This window comes from Oncorhynchus nerka, linkage group LG15, assembly GCF_034236695.1.
Source record: "Oncorhynchus nerka isolate Pitt River linkage group LG15, Oner_Uvic_2.0, whole genome shotgun sequence".
NCBI classification, from domain to species: domain Eukaryota; kingdom Metazoa; phylum Chordata; class Actinopteri; order Salmoniformes; family Salmonidae; genus Oncorhynchus; species Oncorhynchus nerka.
Window position 1 is genome coordinate 29,622,504 of NC_088410.1, and position 16,583 is coordinate 29,639,086.

Genomic DNA, 16,583 nt, shown 5'->3' on the forward strand with positions numbered 1-16,583 from the left:
GGCAGTGATATGCAGAGGACCTATCTCCTGGGATGGGGGAGGAGGAGGCAGTGATATGCAGAGGACCTATCTCCTGGGATGGGGGAGGGGAGGATATGCAGAGGACCTATCTCCTGGGATGGGGGAGGAGGAGGCAGTGATATGCAGAGGACCTATCTCCTGGGATGGGGGGAGGAGGAGGCAGTGATATGCAGAGGACCTATCTCCTGGGATGGGGGAGGAGGAGGCAGTGATATGCAGAGGACCTATCTCCTGGGATGGGGAGGAGGAGGCAGTGATATGCAGAGGACCTATCTCCCTATGCAGATGACCTAAGTCCTGGGATGGGGGAGGAGGAGGCAGTGATATGCAGAGGACCCATCTCCTGGGATGGGGGAGGAGGAGGCAGTGATATGCAGAGGACCTATCTCCTGGGATGGGGAGGAGGAGGCAGTGATATGCAGAGGACCTATCTCCTGGGATGGGGGAGGAGGAGGCAGTGATATGCAGAGGACCTATCTCCTGGGATGGGGAGGAGGAGGCAGTGATATGCAGAGGACCTATCTCCTGGGATGGGGGAGGAGGAGGCAGTGATATGCAGAGGACCTATCTCCTGGGATGGGGAGGAGGAGGCAGTGATATGCAGAGGACCTATCTCCTGGGATGGGGAGGAGGAGGCAGTGATATGCAGAGGACCTATCTCCTGGGATGGGGGAGGAGGAGGAAGTGATGCAGAGGACCCATCTCCTGGGATGGGAGGAGGCAGTGATATGCAGAGGACCTATCTCCTGGGATGGGGGGAGGAGGAGGCAGTGATATGCAGATGACCTATCTCCTGGGATGGGGGGAGGAGGAGGCAGTGATATGCAGAGGACCCATCTCCTGGGATGGGGGAGGAGGAGGCAGTGATATGCAGAGGACCTATCTCCTGGGATGGGGAGGAGGAGGCAGTGATATGCAGAGGACCTATCTCCTGGGATGGGGGGGAGGAGGCAGTGATATGCAGAGGACCTATCTCCTGGGATGGGGAGGAGGAGGCAGTGATATGCAGAGGACCTATCTCCTGGGATGGGGAGGAGGAGGCAGTGATATGCAGAGGACCTATCTCCTGGGATGGGGGAGGAGATATGCAGAGGACCTATCTCCTGGGATGAGGGAGGAGGAGGCAGTGATATGCAGAGGACCTATCTCCTGGGATGGGGGAGGAGGAGGCAGGATATGCAGAGGAGGCAGTGATATGCAGAGGACCTATCTCCTGGGGGAGGAGGAGGAGGCAGTGATATACGGGATGGGGGAGGAAGTGATATGCAGAGGACCTATCTCCTGGGATGGGGAGGAGGAGGCAGTGATATGCAGAGGACCTATCTCCTGGGATGGGGAGGAGGAGGCAGTGATATGCAGAGGACCCATCTCCTGGGATGGGGAGGAGGAGGCAGTGATATGCAGAGGACCTATCTCCTGGGATGGGGAGGAGGAGGCAGTGATATGCAGAGGACCTATCTCCTGGGATGGGGAGGAGGAGGCAGTGATATGCAGAGGACCTATCTCCTGGGATGGGGAGGAGGAGGCAGTGATATGCAGAGGACCTATCTCCTGGGATGGGGGAGGAGGAGGCAGTGATATGCAGAGGACCTATCTCCTGGGATGGGGGAGGAGGAGGCAGTGATATGCAGAGGACCTATCTCCTGGGATGGGGAGGGGAGGAAGTGGAGGATCTCCTGGGATGGGGGAGGAGGAGGCAGTGATATGCAGAGGACCTATCTCCTGGGATGGGGGAGGAGGAGGAGGCAGTGATATGCAGAGGACCTATCTCCTGGGATGGGGAGGAGGAGGCAGTGATATGCAGAGGACCCATCTCCTGGGATGGGGAGGAGGCAGTGATATGCAGAGGACCTATCTCCTGGGATGGGGGAGGAGGAGGCAGTGATATGCAGAGGACCTATCTCCTGGGATGGGGAGGAGGAGGCAGTGATATGCAGAGGACCTATCTCCTGGGATGGGGAGGAAGTGATATGCAGAGGACCTATCTCCTGGGATGGGGGAGGAGGAGGCAGTGATATGCAGAGGACCTATCTCCTGGGATGGGGGAGGAGGAGGCAGTGATATGCAGAGGACCTATCTCCTGGGATACAGAGGACCCATCTCCTGGGATGGGGGAAGGCAGTGATATGCAGAGGACCTATCTCCTGGGATGGGGAGGAGGAGGAGGCAGTGATATGCAGAGGACCTATCTCCTGGGATGGGGAGGAGGAGGAGTGATATGCAGAGGACCTATCTCCTGGGATGGGGAGGGGAGGAGTGATATGCAGAGGATATGCAGAGGACCTATCTCCTGGGATGGGGGAGGAGGAGGCAGTGATATGCAGAGGACCTAACTCCTGGGATGGGGGAGGAGGAGGAAGTGATATGCAGAGGACCTATCTCCTGGGATGGGGAGGCAGTGATATGCAGAGGACCTATCTCCTGGGATGGGGGAGGAGGAGGCAGTGATATGCAGAGGACCCATCTCCTGGGATGAGGGAGGAGAAGGCAGTGATATGCAGAGGACCTATCTCCTGGGATGGGGGAGGAGGAGGAAGTGATATACAGAGGACCCATCTCCTGGGATGAGAAGGCAGTGATATGCAGAGGACCTATCTCCTGGGATGGGGAGGAGGAGGCAGTGATATGCAGATGACCTAAGTCCTGGGATGGGGGAGGAGGAGGCAGTGATATGCAGAGGACCTATCTCCTGGGATGGGGAGGAGGAGGCAGTGATATGCAGAGGACCTATCTCCTGGGATGGGGGAGGAGGAGGCAGTGATATGCAGAGGACCTATCTCCTGGGATGGGGGAGGAGGCAGTGATATGCAGAGGACCTATCTCCTGGGATGGGGAGGAGGAGGCAGTGATATGCAGAGGACCTAAGTCCTGGGATGGGGGAGGAGGCAGTGATATGCAGAGGACCTAACTCCTGGGATGGGGGAGGAGGAGGTAGTGATATGCAAAGGACCTATCTCCTGGGATGGGGGAGGAGGAGGTAGTGATATGCAGAGGACCTATCTCCTGGGATGGGGGAGGAGGAGGCAGTGATATGCAGAGGACCTATCTCCTGGGATGGGGAGGAGGAGGCAGTGATATGCAGATGACCTAAGTCCTGGGATGGGGGAGGAGGAGGCAGTGATATGCAGAGGACCTAACTCCTGGGATGGGGGAGGACGAGGGAGTGATATGCAGAGGACCTATCTCCTGGGATGGGGGAGGAAGTGATATACAGAGGACCTATCTCCTGGGATGGGGGAGGAGGAGGCAGTGATATGCAGAGGACCCATCTCCTGGGATGGGGGAGGAGGAGGCAGTGATATGCAGAGGACCTATCTCCTGGGATGGGGGAGGAGGAGGCAGTGATATGCAGAGGACCCATCTCCTGGGATGAGAAGGCAGTGATATGCAGAGGACCTATCTCCTGGGATGAGGGAGGAGAAGGCAGTGATATGCAGAGGACCTATCTCCTGGGATGGGGGAGGAGGAGGAAGTGATATACAGAGGACCTAAGTCCTGGGATGGGGGAGGAGGAGGCAGTGATATGCAGAGGACCTAACTCCTGGGATGGGGGAGGAGGAGGCAGTGATATGCAGATGACCTAAGTCCTGGGATGGGGGAGGAGGAGGCAGTGATATGCAGAGGACCTAACTCCTGGGATGGGGGAGGAGGAGGAAGTGATATGCAGAGGACCTATCTCCTGGGATGGGGAGGAAGTGATATGCAGAGGACCTATCTCCTGGGATGGGGGAGGGGGAGGAAGTGATATACAGAGGACCTAACTCCTGGGATGGGGGAGGAGGAGGCAGTGATATGCAGAGGACCTATCTCCTGGGATGGGGAGGAAGTGATATGCAGAGGACCTATCTCCTGGGATGGGGGAGGGGGAGGAAGTGATATACAGAGGACCTAACTCCTGGGATGGGGGAGGAGGAGGCAGTGATATGCAGAGGACCTATCTCCTGGGATGGGGGAGGAGGAGGCAGTGATATGCAGAGGACCTATCTCCTGGGATGGGGGAGGAGGAGGCAGTGATATGCAGAGGACCTAACTCCTGGGATGGGGAGGAAGTGATATACAGAGGACCTATCTCCTGGGATGGGGGAGGAGGAGGAAGTGATATACAGAGGACCTAACTCCTGGGATGGGGGAGGAAGGTCCTAGTACAGTAAATAAGCTTTAAATGAGTGTCAGAACTGACTTGTCTTTTTGAAAAATGTGTGGCATGCATTCAGAACATGTACTGTATGTTCAGTACATGCATGTTCACGTGCAGTGGTGTAAAGTACTTAAGTATAAATACCCCCAAAACTACTTAAGTAGTACTTTAAAGTATCTGTACTTTACTTTTTACTCCATACATTTTCCCTGACACCCAAAAGTACTTGTAACAATTCAAATGCTTAGCGGGACAGGAAAATGGTCCAATTCACACACTTCTCAAGAGAACATCCCTACTGCCTCTGATCTGGCCGACTCACTAAACACAAATGCTTCATTTGTAAATTATATGTTAAGTGTGCCACTGGTTAACCGTAAATAAATAAAAAACAAGGCAATTGTGCCATCTGGTTTGCTTAATATAAGGAATGTGAAATGATGTACACTTACTTTTGATACCTAAGTATATTTCAAACCAAATACTTAAGACTTTTAGTCAAGTAGTATTTTACTGGGTGACTCATTTGAGTCATTCTCTATGAAGGTATCTTTACTTTTACTCAAGTATGACAACTGGGTACTTTCTCCACCACTGTTCACGTGTACAGGTGAATGTGAGGGGACACTGATATATGACTAACATGCTAATGTATTTCAGAGCGGGAGAATGAGAGTGAAAGTGAGGTAGAGAGTGTGTGTGGGTGTGTGTGATAGCGTAGAGAGAGAGAGAGAGAGAGAGAGAGTCCTTACACCAGAGTTCATAGTAGTAACTGCAGCACTGTGACTCCCCACAGCAGTGTCCCGATTCGCAGACGTAGCTCTGGTTGTTCAGCCCCTCACAGTGCAGTAGGCTCTGGAAGACAAGAAGAGACAAGTCAATAACAGGAGTGTAAAAACCGTATGTCCACCACCTGGGTCGTGTTCATTAAGTCACAACGTAGCGAAACCTTTGCAATGAACAACGGAAATAAGCGTTTCATATTGGACAAGCCCAGGTTGCCTCTTGCCGCGTCAGTCTGTGTTCTTCCGTCTGTTGCCTAGTGAATATGACCCAGCACCCGCCACTCAAATACTGATGTTCATTTTTGTTCGTCATCATCTTGATAAAAGGTGCTACCCCTAGAATTTCTTCCCTATGTGGAAGCTAGGTGTATTGCAACATCACTAGGCTGCATTCAAAACAAATCTCCCCCTCATGCCCTTTTCCTGTAACATGGCAGAGACTCGCGCTCGAGCCTTACTTTCACTTTTGGTCCACCAGCTTCAAACAGCTGGAAAAACTATACTTTACAAAATATATATAAATAAAAAAATAATAATCGCAACATGCAAAAAGGTCTAAAATTTTACTGAGTTACAGTTCATATAAGGAAATCAGTCAATTCAAATAAAATTCCTTATGCCCTAATCTATGGATTTCACATGACTGGGAATACAGATCTACATCGGTTGGTCACAGATAACAAAAACAAAGTAGGGACTGGATAAAAAACAGTCAGTATCTGCTGTGTGTGACCACCATTTGCCTCATGCAGTGCGACATCTCCTTCAGAGTTGACCAAGCTGTTGATTGTGGCCTGTGGAATGTTGTCCCATTCTTCTTCAATGGCTGTGCGACGTTGATGCATATTGGCGGGAAGTGGAACAAGCTGTCGTCCATGTTGATCCAGAGCATCCCAAACAAGCTCAAAGGGTGACATGTCTGGTGAATATGCAGGCCATGGAAGAACTACGACATGTTCAGCTTCCAGGAATTGTGTACAGATCCTTGCGACCGAGCATTATCATGCTGAAACATGTGGTGATAGCAGCAGTTGAATGGCAATGGGCCTCAGGATCTCATCACAGTATCTGTGTGCCATCGATGAAATGCAAGTGTTCGTTGTCCGTAGCACATGCCTGCCCAAAGCATAACCCCACAACGTTGACATCAGAAAACCATTTGCACACACACAACACTATACAAGTAATGTGCAGTTGTGAGGCTGGTTGGACATACTGCCAAATTCTCTTAAACAACATTGGAAGTGACTTATGGTAGAGAAATTAACATTCAATTATTTGGCAACATCTCTGGTGGGCATGCCTGCAGTAAGCATGCCACTTGCACACACCCTCAAAACTTCAGACTGTGGCTGTGGATCAGTGGCATTGTGTTGTGTGACAAAACTACACATTTTAGAGTGGCGTTTTATTGTCCCCAGCACAAGGTGCACCTGTGTAATGATCATGATGTTTAATCAGCTTCTTGATATGCCACACCTGTCAGGTGGATGGATTATCTTGGTAAAGGAGAAATGCTCACTAACAGGGATGCAAACCAATTTGTGCACAACATTTTAGAGAAATAAGCTTTTAGTGCATATGGAACATTTCTGGGATCTTTTATTTCAGCTCATGAAGCATGGGACCAACACTTTACATGCCGTGTTTATATTTTTCTTCAGTGTATATATTTTGTTGTTGAATGTATATTTCACAGCGATTTAGATTGCACAATGATTCCCTACACTTTTCAATGCTTGTTTTCTCACAAACTGAAATAGAGCGAACAGTGTAGAATTTTAACAACCAGGAAAAAAGTGATTTCTACATTGGCCACTTGACTCCATTTCCACTAAATACACAGCCAAAGTCAAAACAGCTTTCCTATTTTGACAATCCATGTCGCTCCGTGGGAGAAATCAATGGGGTGAATATCACAGCTAATCACAACACTGGCGGGTAAGTAATACTATGGAACACTATCATTCTACTATTACTGCATGCATGTATATATGACGGACATCTTCTGAAATTACAATGCAAAAATAAATCCTGTGTGTAGCACCTTCAACTCATGATAGCATTATGGAGCATTGACTGAAACATCAACTATAAGATCACAACATACAGCAGTTGAGCTCTCTCTACAGAAATTACTCTGGCGATTAGACCTAGGTCACCTGAGTACTACACTCTCACAGATACTGTAACTGTACGGGACCTGAATAACAAATACATGTATTCATCAAACAACTGGTTAACAACTAGTTAGTAAAGCCTATAGACTATATCAAGACGTTCAGACAGTTGATAGGCTAGTGATATTTGCATGTTGCCCTCTAGGGTTTAAGCTAGGTCGCTTTATCAGCATTCACAGATACTGTACCTGGCCAGAATAAATAAATAATGAAATAAGTCTCTCGAAAATAAAAAATAAAAACAAAGATCAATAACTGATTAGTTGTGTTCAATGTAGCCTATAGGGTCTGGAAGAACTAGGTCCAGACATAAGTGGTAGTATTGAACCTCTCCATCATCCCTCTTATACATGGGTGCTAAGCTGCTAGAATGTCCACGGCTCAGATTTCCTCATCACTTACCATTCAGGCGCTAGTAGCCTCAGCCTCATACAACATTCAATACAACAGAGTGAACAGACAGACATGGCCCACACTGGAACAAACACACCAAGTTAGTCTAGCCTAGAGAAACACAATGTACAGACACAAGCTGCTTGTTTGCGTAGATGACGGCCTAAATGTGCCTCCAGTCAAACAGGAACTAGCCTGTTAGCCTACATTAGAAGCTTGTAGAACCTGACACATCAAAGACACACTTAAAAATCAGTGGCAATGCAAACATTCTTTCAATCATTCAGTTTCTACTTTCCAAGGGGACAGCAGGAATAGCCATTGATAAAGAATGAACTAAAAACCAGAAACCAGACAAGGAAGACAGCCAAGGAAGCCTCATCAAAAACGGCTTCAGAATGTATATTGATTTATCAGGCAACCCCTACCAGGCTACACATTATCTACAAGATTAGATTATGGATTAGATCCTGAGGAGAAATGTTAGCCAAGGTTTTCTATACCCGTTTCCTTTCCAGCTGGAAAGGCATAGCTGTCCAAAATTCCTAAATCCCAAGGAGCGCAAGTCCTTTCAACTCAAGGGTCGTTATCCTTCCAGTCCACAGATGAAAAAAGTGAAAGAGCACACACACAAAACCAAGCAAAATAGGGGACAAGGATTTCTCTAAGGAAATGTCCAAGCGGCAGTGGAGTGTGAGCTGCCAGCCAGAGTAAAGGACTGCATGGTAATGAAGAGTGGAGCACCCTCGGTATTCAAAACGGCAGGCGGAGTTTGTGTGTCAGAGTGAGGACAGTTATAACACAGGAATAGTGAAACCCAGCCACAGATCAACTTCACGCACACACTAGCCTATGCGTTTCCACTAGGAAAGTCTGGAGCATTTCCACAAGTGCATCTTTTTAACAACCTCCCACAAAATTGTTTACACCATACAACTACATTGTATGACATGGCATAAGCCCATCACACAAAAAAACAAACAGGTTAAAGCTGGAAACTGCAGAGAAACTAGGCTACTGTTTGGTTTGGAGGCATTTTCAGTTCTTGCGCTGAGGAGATTACACAATAGTCTCGGGTCAGAGACCTTTGGCTTTAGAGGAGATCAAGAACTCCCTGGCTCCCAGCCTCGGGGCTGTTGTCGAGAACCGAAGTGCAAAGATATAACCCTTAGGCCTATGACCTATACTGTATGACGTGATGTTTTTGTTACTTGTTGTTGTATTTGTGCTAGGATGTTGGTTCCAGTCCAGTTAGCATGATAGGCTAGGCCTAGAAATAAAAACTAAAGCCAAATCCATGTAAGAATACTATTTGGACAACAAATTGCCTAAGCCTAGGTTAAGAGATAAAAAAAAAAAGCCAAGGTTAAGAGATGAAAAAGCCAAGGTTAAGAGATGAAAAAGCCAAGGTTAAGAGATGAAAAAGCCAAGGTTAAGAGATGAAAAAGCCAAGGTTAAGAGATGAAAAAGCCAAGGTTAAGAGATTAAAAGTTGTTTTTTTGGGCGTCTGAATTTTCTATCGCCTAGGAGACGTATCAGACAAGACATTGAGCCAACAAAGAATCTCGACAGACAACATTCCTCAGTCTCTCAGCCTTCGACAATAGGCTGCTGCAGGATGGAACAACCATCCCTTCTCGTACTACAGTAGAAGATTAGGGACGGGTGGATTGTGTTACTAACTCTGCCAGAGCCTACAGGCATAATAGAGATTAATTAAATGTAAAATCGACCATAATGAGAAGGTGCTGAAACAACCAGACATACAAGAACAGTCCGGTGTCACTGCTTGACTATCAGAACATTTTTTTTTTATCTTGGACAGCTGCTAAAAAGTGACTAAGTGGATTCTTGACCGTGTGCATATGATATAGCATTTGATCTGGCATGAATATGCACAAACCTGCCATACTGACAGACTATCGAAGCTGTATGCTAGTGTCTAAGCTAAATTATTTATGGAGGATCTCTATCTTTTCATGCAAAGAAGCATGCTAGTTTCAAATTCTTAGTAGGCACATCGCTAAAAACTACAAAATGTCTTGAATGAAAAAGAAAATCCAAGTGCGTCTTTCTTAGGCCTGCAATAGAAGCATGGATTGCTCACGTAAGCTACATGACAGGCAAAGAAGTCTCAACCAGCATAGCATTCTTTTGGACTGACATATTGCATACAGGGTTCACTACTGCGGCCAAAACAATCGGAGATGTTTTATTACCTGGTAACGTTAGTATTAGGTTCACTATTAGCTTTCTTATTATTATCAGGATTTATTCAAACAGTAATGTGCAATTGAGCAGAAATATAGCTTTCTGAAGAGGCAACAATGGCACCGGAATGCCCCAGGCTGTGTGTCAGGGCTTGACCTACAGGGGAGGTTTAGGAAGCCCTCGTCAGTGGCTTGCTTGGGCCAGTGATTCTTTTTTTTAATAACGCTATTTTAATCTAGGCTATATAATTGATCTATAAAAAACAAAAGCTGGATTTCCGAAGCCTTTGTTCGATATGTTGATTATTTACCACACACACGCTACACACATATAGCCCACAGATAATCTGTCGGGGCAGAGAGCTTGCGGAGCTCAAATTGCTGGTCGTTGCGTGGTGCCAAGGCCGACAGTCACCATGGAATAGTCTGCCTTTAAAAGTCTGACATTTCCTCTAGAGCAAGGCTCTCCAACCCTGTTCCTGGAAAGCTACTCTCCTCAATGTTTTCGCTTCCAGGTAACTTCCAATTCCAGGTAACTCCGGATTCAGTTAATCAACCAGCTAATTATTCCAATCAAGTGCACTAGATTAGGCTTGGAGCAAAAAACTACAGTAGCTCTCCAGGAACGGAGTTGGAGTGAAAAACTACAGTAGCTCTCCAGGAACGGAGTTGGAGTGAAAATCTACAGTAGCTCTCCAGGAACAGAGTTGGAGTGAAAATCTACAGTAGCTCTCCAGGAACAGAGTTTGAGTGAAAATCTACAGTAGCTCTCCAGGAACAGAGTTGGAGTGAAAATCTACAGTAGCTCTCCAGGAACAGAGTTGGAGTGAAAATCTACAGTAGCTCTCCAGGAACAGAGTTGGAGTGAAAATCTACAGTAGCTCTCCAGGAACAGAGTTGGAGTGAAAATCTACAGTAGCTCCCGAAGGAACAGAGTTGGAGTGAAAAACTACAGTAGCTCTCCAGGAACAGAGTTGGAGTGAAAAACTACAGTAGCTCTCCAGGAACAGAGTTGGAGTGAAAATCTACAGTAGCTCTCCAGGAACAGAGTTGGAGTGAAAATCTACAGTAGCTCTCCAGGAACAGAGTTGGAGTGAAAATCTACAGTAGCTCTCCAGGAACAGAGTTGGAGTGAAAAACTACAGTAGCTCTCCAGGAACAGAGTTGGAGTGAAAAACTACAGTAGCTCTCCAGGAACAGAGTTGGAGTGAAAAACTACAGTAGCTCTCCAGGAACAGAGTTCCAGGAACAGAGTTGGAGTGAAAAACTACAGTAGCTCTCCAGGAACAGAGTTGGAGTGAAAAACTACAGTAGCTCTCCAGGAACAGAGTTGGAGTGAAAATCTACAGTAGCTCTCCAGGAACAGAGTTGGAGAGCCCTACGTATATGCTCTTTGGTCCTTGAAAAGTCATTGAAGTTATGGTAGTTGATTTAAGCCAGACTTCATTAGCGTGTGCGTTGGGAACATGACTATTTAGTCAGGCAAAACCCACATTATTTTTGACATATTTTAGAAGGTCAAAATAATCCAAATGTCAATGCATAAGGCCTTTAAATAAATTCCTTATTCTTAAAAGTGGTAATGCACACTTATTTTGCATAGATTTTTTTCTATACGTTATTACAATTAAATATCAAATGTAGGTCCTTCACATTTCTTATTTAAAGATGCACTATGTAGAAATCACTCTGGCATGTCCTGGTTGATAAAATTCTATTAGTTCACCTAAATTCAGTTTATGTGACGACATAAGTATAGTGTAGGGAATCATTGTTCAATCTATACCATTGTGAGAAATATTTTCCATAACCAAAAATATTGTATTTTCAGCTGTTTCAAGCTGGTGTACAAAACTGAAAGTAAAAGACACAAGAGCAAAACTTAAAATGGGAAGCAAAGAAATAGCGCACATAGAACCGATCTACCGCTTCTTAGACTTGCTTTCAATGAGGGATCTTTAACTCATATTTCTATGTGAATTTGGTCTGGTCACTCAAAAACGTACATCTTGCAGCTTTAAGTGCTTGGGAAAAGTCCTTGAATTTGTCTGTATGAACCCTGTATAGGCTACTTGCTCAGGCCGCAAATGAATGATAAGTGCATAATTTCAATAGCAGCTGATTTTAACATTCGATTTCCTGTCAGATCTTGACCCATGTCAGTATTTCTCTAATTTGGGTCAGTAGCTTTCAGTTGGCATTGGCCCAGTGTTCCACTGGCAAATTACCTGAATGTCAAGCCCTGCTGTGTGTGGTACGTATAGGACCTATGTGTCTACCACTTTATGTAGCCATTAGCGATGCTAATGACACCCTTACTGTTTTCAGGTAGATGGAAAGACAATTAAAAGTTAACTACAAAGTAGCCTATGCCTTTTTGGCAGAATCATGATTATTTGCATCAATCCAGTGGTCATTTGTTTTGAAAACAACATCACAAGTGCGCTGCAGAAACACAGCTAGCTGGTAAGCACCTGAATTAAAAGGGTAACTACACAAAAATCAAAATTTCACAAATTCTCTCAACAATGGTCTGCAAATATGTTTTAAGAATTGTTGTGGATTTTGAACATCAACTGTAATTTTTTTGCCGTGATATCGTTTTGGTACAGTATCAAGTATCGTTTTTTCAAATTCTGCCCTCTAGATGATTTCACAGAATACATGCCACTTTGAAATCTGCAATAAATACATTTAGCATTTTATTTCGAGTCTCTTTTCTGTTACAGTAAATCTGTCTATATCAAAGAACAAGGGCATACTAATTTAAATGATGACTAGTCATTTTTAGCCTGGTTCTGTACAGAATGCAGTCATTACGGGACACCGGCCAGGTCATTGTCCATTATCTTTATTAAAAGTTTGGTGTGACTAAATCGTGTGCTGGTGCCACGAACTGAAAAAGGTGGTAGCTGGAAAAAGTTAGTGTAGAACCCCGGCATAGTTCACTTCCTATTTTGCAGATTCAATACTGACACAGAGCTGACTGGCAAGGGGAATGTACAGCAACAGTGTTGTAGAAGAGATATGTTCTGAAGTTCAAGGTTGGACAGTTCGTGCTGAACAGAACAGTGGTGACAACAAAAACAACATTCTCCACCACCACACATATTCAGCTCTACTTTTCAAAGGGAAAAGAGGACGTGCTCAGGGAACTAGCCTATTTTTGGTTGATGGTTCGCCAACAATACTACCATGTGAAGAGTAACCACCTTGCAAGAGATCTGTCTTGTCTTTGCACACAGATATTAGGCTACACATCTAAGCTGTAGCACAGGGGGCTAAGGCAGTCTTGAAATGCAATGTACGGACAACCTGGGGTTGATACCTGGTCAGTTTGGGAGTTTGACAAATGAGGGTGACTGATGTAGGCCTAGGCCAAAACCAAGTAGGACAATGCAATCCATGTATTGTGTCACTCAATATTTCTCTCAAACAGAACTTGACAAATCCAGAGGTTAAACAAGACATTGGGATTAAAGTTGGCTCCTACACTCAGCAACTGGTGACCATATTCAGTCACCCAGAACTAAGGCAAGATACCAGATACAAAATGAAAGTCTCAATGACGTAGCAGCAAACAGGGAGAACGTTCAGATATCTGCGAGGGGCTGTAGCCCCCTTCCTAGAAATAAAGAAAAACATTGTTAAATGAACTTTAGACTTTTGGGTGATTCCTCACAAAAAAGGACCATGATTTTTTTTGATTTTCACAAAATGTTATCCATAGAAGGGTCCTTTAGAGGAAGGATTGTTGAGGGTGATGACAATACAAAACATTAAGAACACTTTCCATGATCAACTGACCAGGTGAATCCAGGTGAAAGCTATGATCTCTTATTGATGCCACTTGTTAAATCCACTTCAAATCAGTATAGATAAAAAAATGGGAGGAGACGGGTTGAAGGACTTTTAAGCCTGGAGACATTTGAGACATGGACTGTGTATGTGTGCCAGTCAGAGGGTGAACGGGCAAGACAAAAGGTTTAAATGCCTTTGAACAGGGTGTGGTAGTAGGTGCCAGGCGCACCGGTTTGTGTCAGGAACTGCAACACTGCTGCATTTTTTCCTCACTCAACAGTTTCCTGTGTGAATCAAGAAGGACATCCAGCCAACTTGACAACTGTGGGAAGTATTGGAGTCAACATGGGCCAGCATCCCTGTGGAACACTTGACACCTTGTAGAGTCCATGCCCAGACGAACTGAGGCTGTTCTGAGGGAAAAGGGGGCTGCGCAACTCATTATTAGGAAGGTGTTATTCATATTTTGTACCATCAGTGTATATTTGACATTTGTATCTTGAAGCATAATTGAGAAATAATGAATTTAAGTTGGAACATGTGACATTTTGGCATTAACCAGGCCTTCTTTAAGACTCCATAATGTTTAACCTGCACTACAAAGGAAGAATTGGTGTCAAAGCTTTACTGCCCGCTCTGTAATATAAGTGGTACTTTAATTAAAATTTTCACATATGAATATTGAAAAATATAAACATGAATATATAATAATTTTGGGGTCGAATGCCAGTTGTGAGAATTACCCAAAAGGAGTGCTGTGATTGGCTTCTATATCAATTTCTTTGTATAAAATGGGCCATAACTTAAATAACTTTACTTGTAGTAATAATTATCTGATCCTTTTGCAGGGATATCTTTCATTATCTAATGATAACAAAATGCTTACAATGCTCTTATATATGAGGGGGGACTTTGTGTGTCATGACATGGACTAAATTTAAGCCAGGTTCAAAACAACTGGGCACTCTAAAATGTCCAACTTCAGTGTGTTCAAGACAAATGGGAACTAAAAAAAAAATCTCCAACTGGGAAAAAATATTTTTGATTGGTCATCTAACTTCGCATCTTTCTAGAGCTCCGACTTCCCGACCTGAAGATCACTGACGTCATGTGACGTCGTTCTACACCAAAACATTTCCAGTTGTCTTGAAAGCACAAGAGCAGGTTAGCGTTTTTCGATTGAATTGTGTTCTGGAGGCAGCTCTGCAGAGTGGTAACTAGCTAGCACAGCCACAAAGTCATACACATGTGTGTTTTCATCCATTTTTACAATTTTGACTTTGCATATTGTCCATCTAGCGGAAATAGCTCAGTTCTGCCTCATCCCAATAAACGTCAACCTGCGAATTAAGACCAGCGATAGCTAATCTGTTTCACTGATAACCTCTTGTATTAATGACTACAGGGACATGAACGATGATGAACCCCCGTCAACAACTTCAGTGTATTCCATATAAATTACAGTACAGACAGGCTGGTTGTTTATCAACTAAATTGACGCGTGTGCAACGTTTATTGGAAAAGTCATGCATTTGCACAACGAGCACTTGTCTCAAATACATCCTTACAGTTGTTGGTTAGCTAGCAAACATTTGTTTTGTACATATTGACATGAAATCAGTCAAAACACCTGAAAACAAGACACATATAAAGAACAAGATAACACTAGCTGAAACGAGACACACACGATTCCCTTCATTGCAGCTTCTTGCGATTGGGTGGATTCGATTATGCTGAGCCAAGGGGCACCGGCCCGTTCACGTGAACGGGCATAACGGTGATGGAAGAGTTCCTTTCTCAAATGGAATAGTAATCTGCGCTGCTCGGTCCTGGTGAATCGTCCAGAAACATACACCACTTTTCCAGAAAATATGTGTTTTAAAACTAGTTTTCATTGGGAAGGCAGATACATATTTTTTTAATCAAAAGCGAACACCTTCGCATGTTAAATCGCAATCTCACCACGTTCTTAATTACGCCGTTTATTTGAGCCGACTTCAAAGTGAGTTATGACTGGAGCATCTGGCTCATGCTCTAAAAACCAATACAATCCATTTTTACATTATGCAAAACACGCCTACCCGTGCCAGATGAACCGAATCTCCTCATTGTTACTAGCTGGCTGTTCAGAATCATAACGCAGATTCCGGTCACATCCATGCACGCTCATCATTTTCGTTACAACAGCCAACCCGTTTAAAAAACAGCACTTACACATGCAGTTTCAGTTTCAATACAAATATATAAACAAAACATCAACTAATCATTGTTTTTAATAAGACAGCTACTGACTTATTGGCTAGTAGGATGATAATGCTGTGCTAGTATGTGGCGAGATATTTGAGAACTCAACCATTTAATTAGACAGCTGTCAATGGGTGCGGCTAGAGACGTTTGCTTAACACTAAGGTTATTAAGGTTAGTGACTAACAGTAGCCCATGTAGCTAACGTTAGTTACTAAAGCAGCACATACTTTGTCGAGTTCAGTCAACGCTGGCTAGCAAGTGCCTGTGATGCCAACTAAATAGCTGACTGAACAACTAGCTAGCTAGCACGATAGCTAAAGCTAGCTACAGCGGTCGAACTTAGAAGTTATAAAGTTATACCCAACCGAGACTAGTTAGCCAGCAAACGCGTAGGAAAACAGCTGGCCAAATGAATAACTAGCCACCTAACAAAGTAGCTAACCGTATATGCAACTTTACTAGCTACCCAAATAAACAACCTGCATGAACCGAACCAAAAACAAATCCTGGCAGACTTGAGTCCAAACCTTACCTCGTCTAATGTCGCTTCGGAGGGGCTGACAGCTACAACGTGGAAAAACAATCCCATTTTAAGACCCACACCTAAAATCTCGTTCATTCCTCCGACCGGACTCGTGTAAAAACATAAGCGTATACGTGTGTTGTTCACTTCACTAATCTTAGCGAAATGTCAAACTAGTTTACGGCTCTACCTGACCCACTGAAAGACCACGCATGCGCTGCCGCCTTGCTACAGCGTAATTTGATATTTCAAGGAGGCACATTGGGCGAATTCGATTAACCTGGC

General features: G+C 45.0%; 1 protein-coding gene across 2 annotated transcripts in view; it reads right to left on the bottom strand.

The window, feature by feature from the left end:
* LOC135559626 (WW domain binding protein 1-like) overlaps positions 1 to 16,533 on the bottom strand; it is an 86,609-nt gene extending 70,076 nt beyond the window's left edge. The window contains exons 1-2 of one of the 2 annotated variants that reach the window (XM_065001484.1): positions 16,308 to 16,533; positions 4,912 to 5,014 (exon numbers count right to left, since the gene is read on the bottom strand). In XM_065001484.1, the coding sequence (XP_064857556.1) occupies positions 4,912 to 5,014; positions 16,308 to 16,394 (190 nt within the window). In that variant the 5' untranslated portion in view covers positions 16,395 to 16,533. Of the gene's footprint in view, positions 1 to 4,911; positions 5,015 to 8,020; positions 8,228 to 16,307 lie in introns of those variants that run through there. The other variant, XM_065001485.1, reaches the window with a different exon arrangement.
* Positions 16,534 to 16,583: the final 50 nt, after the last annotated feature.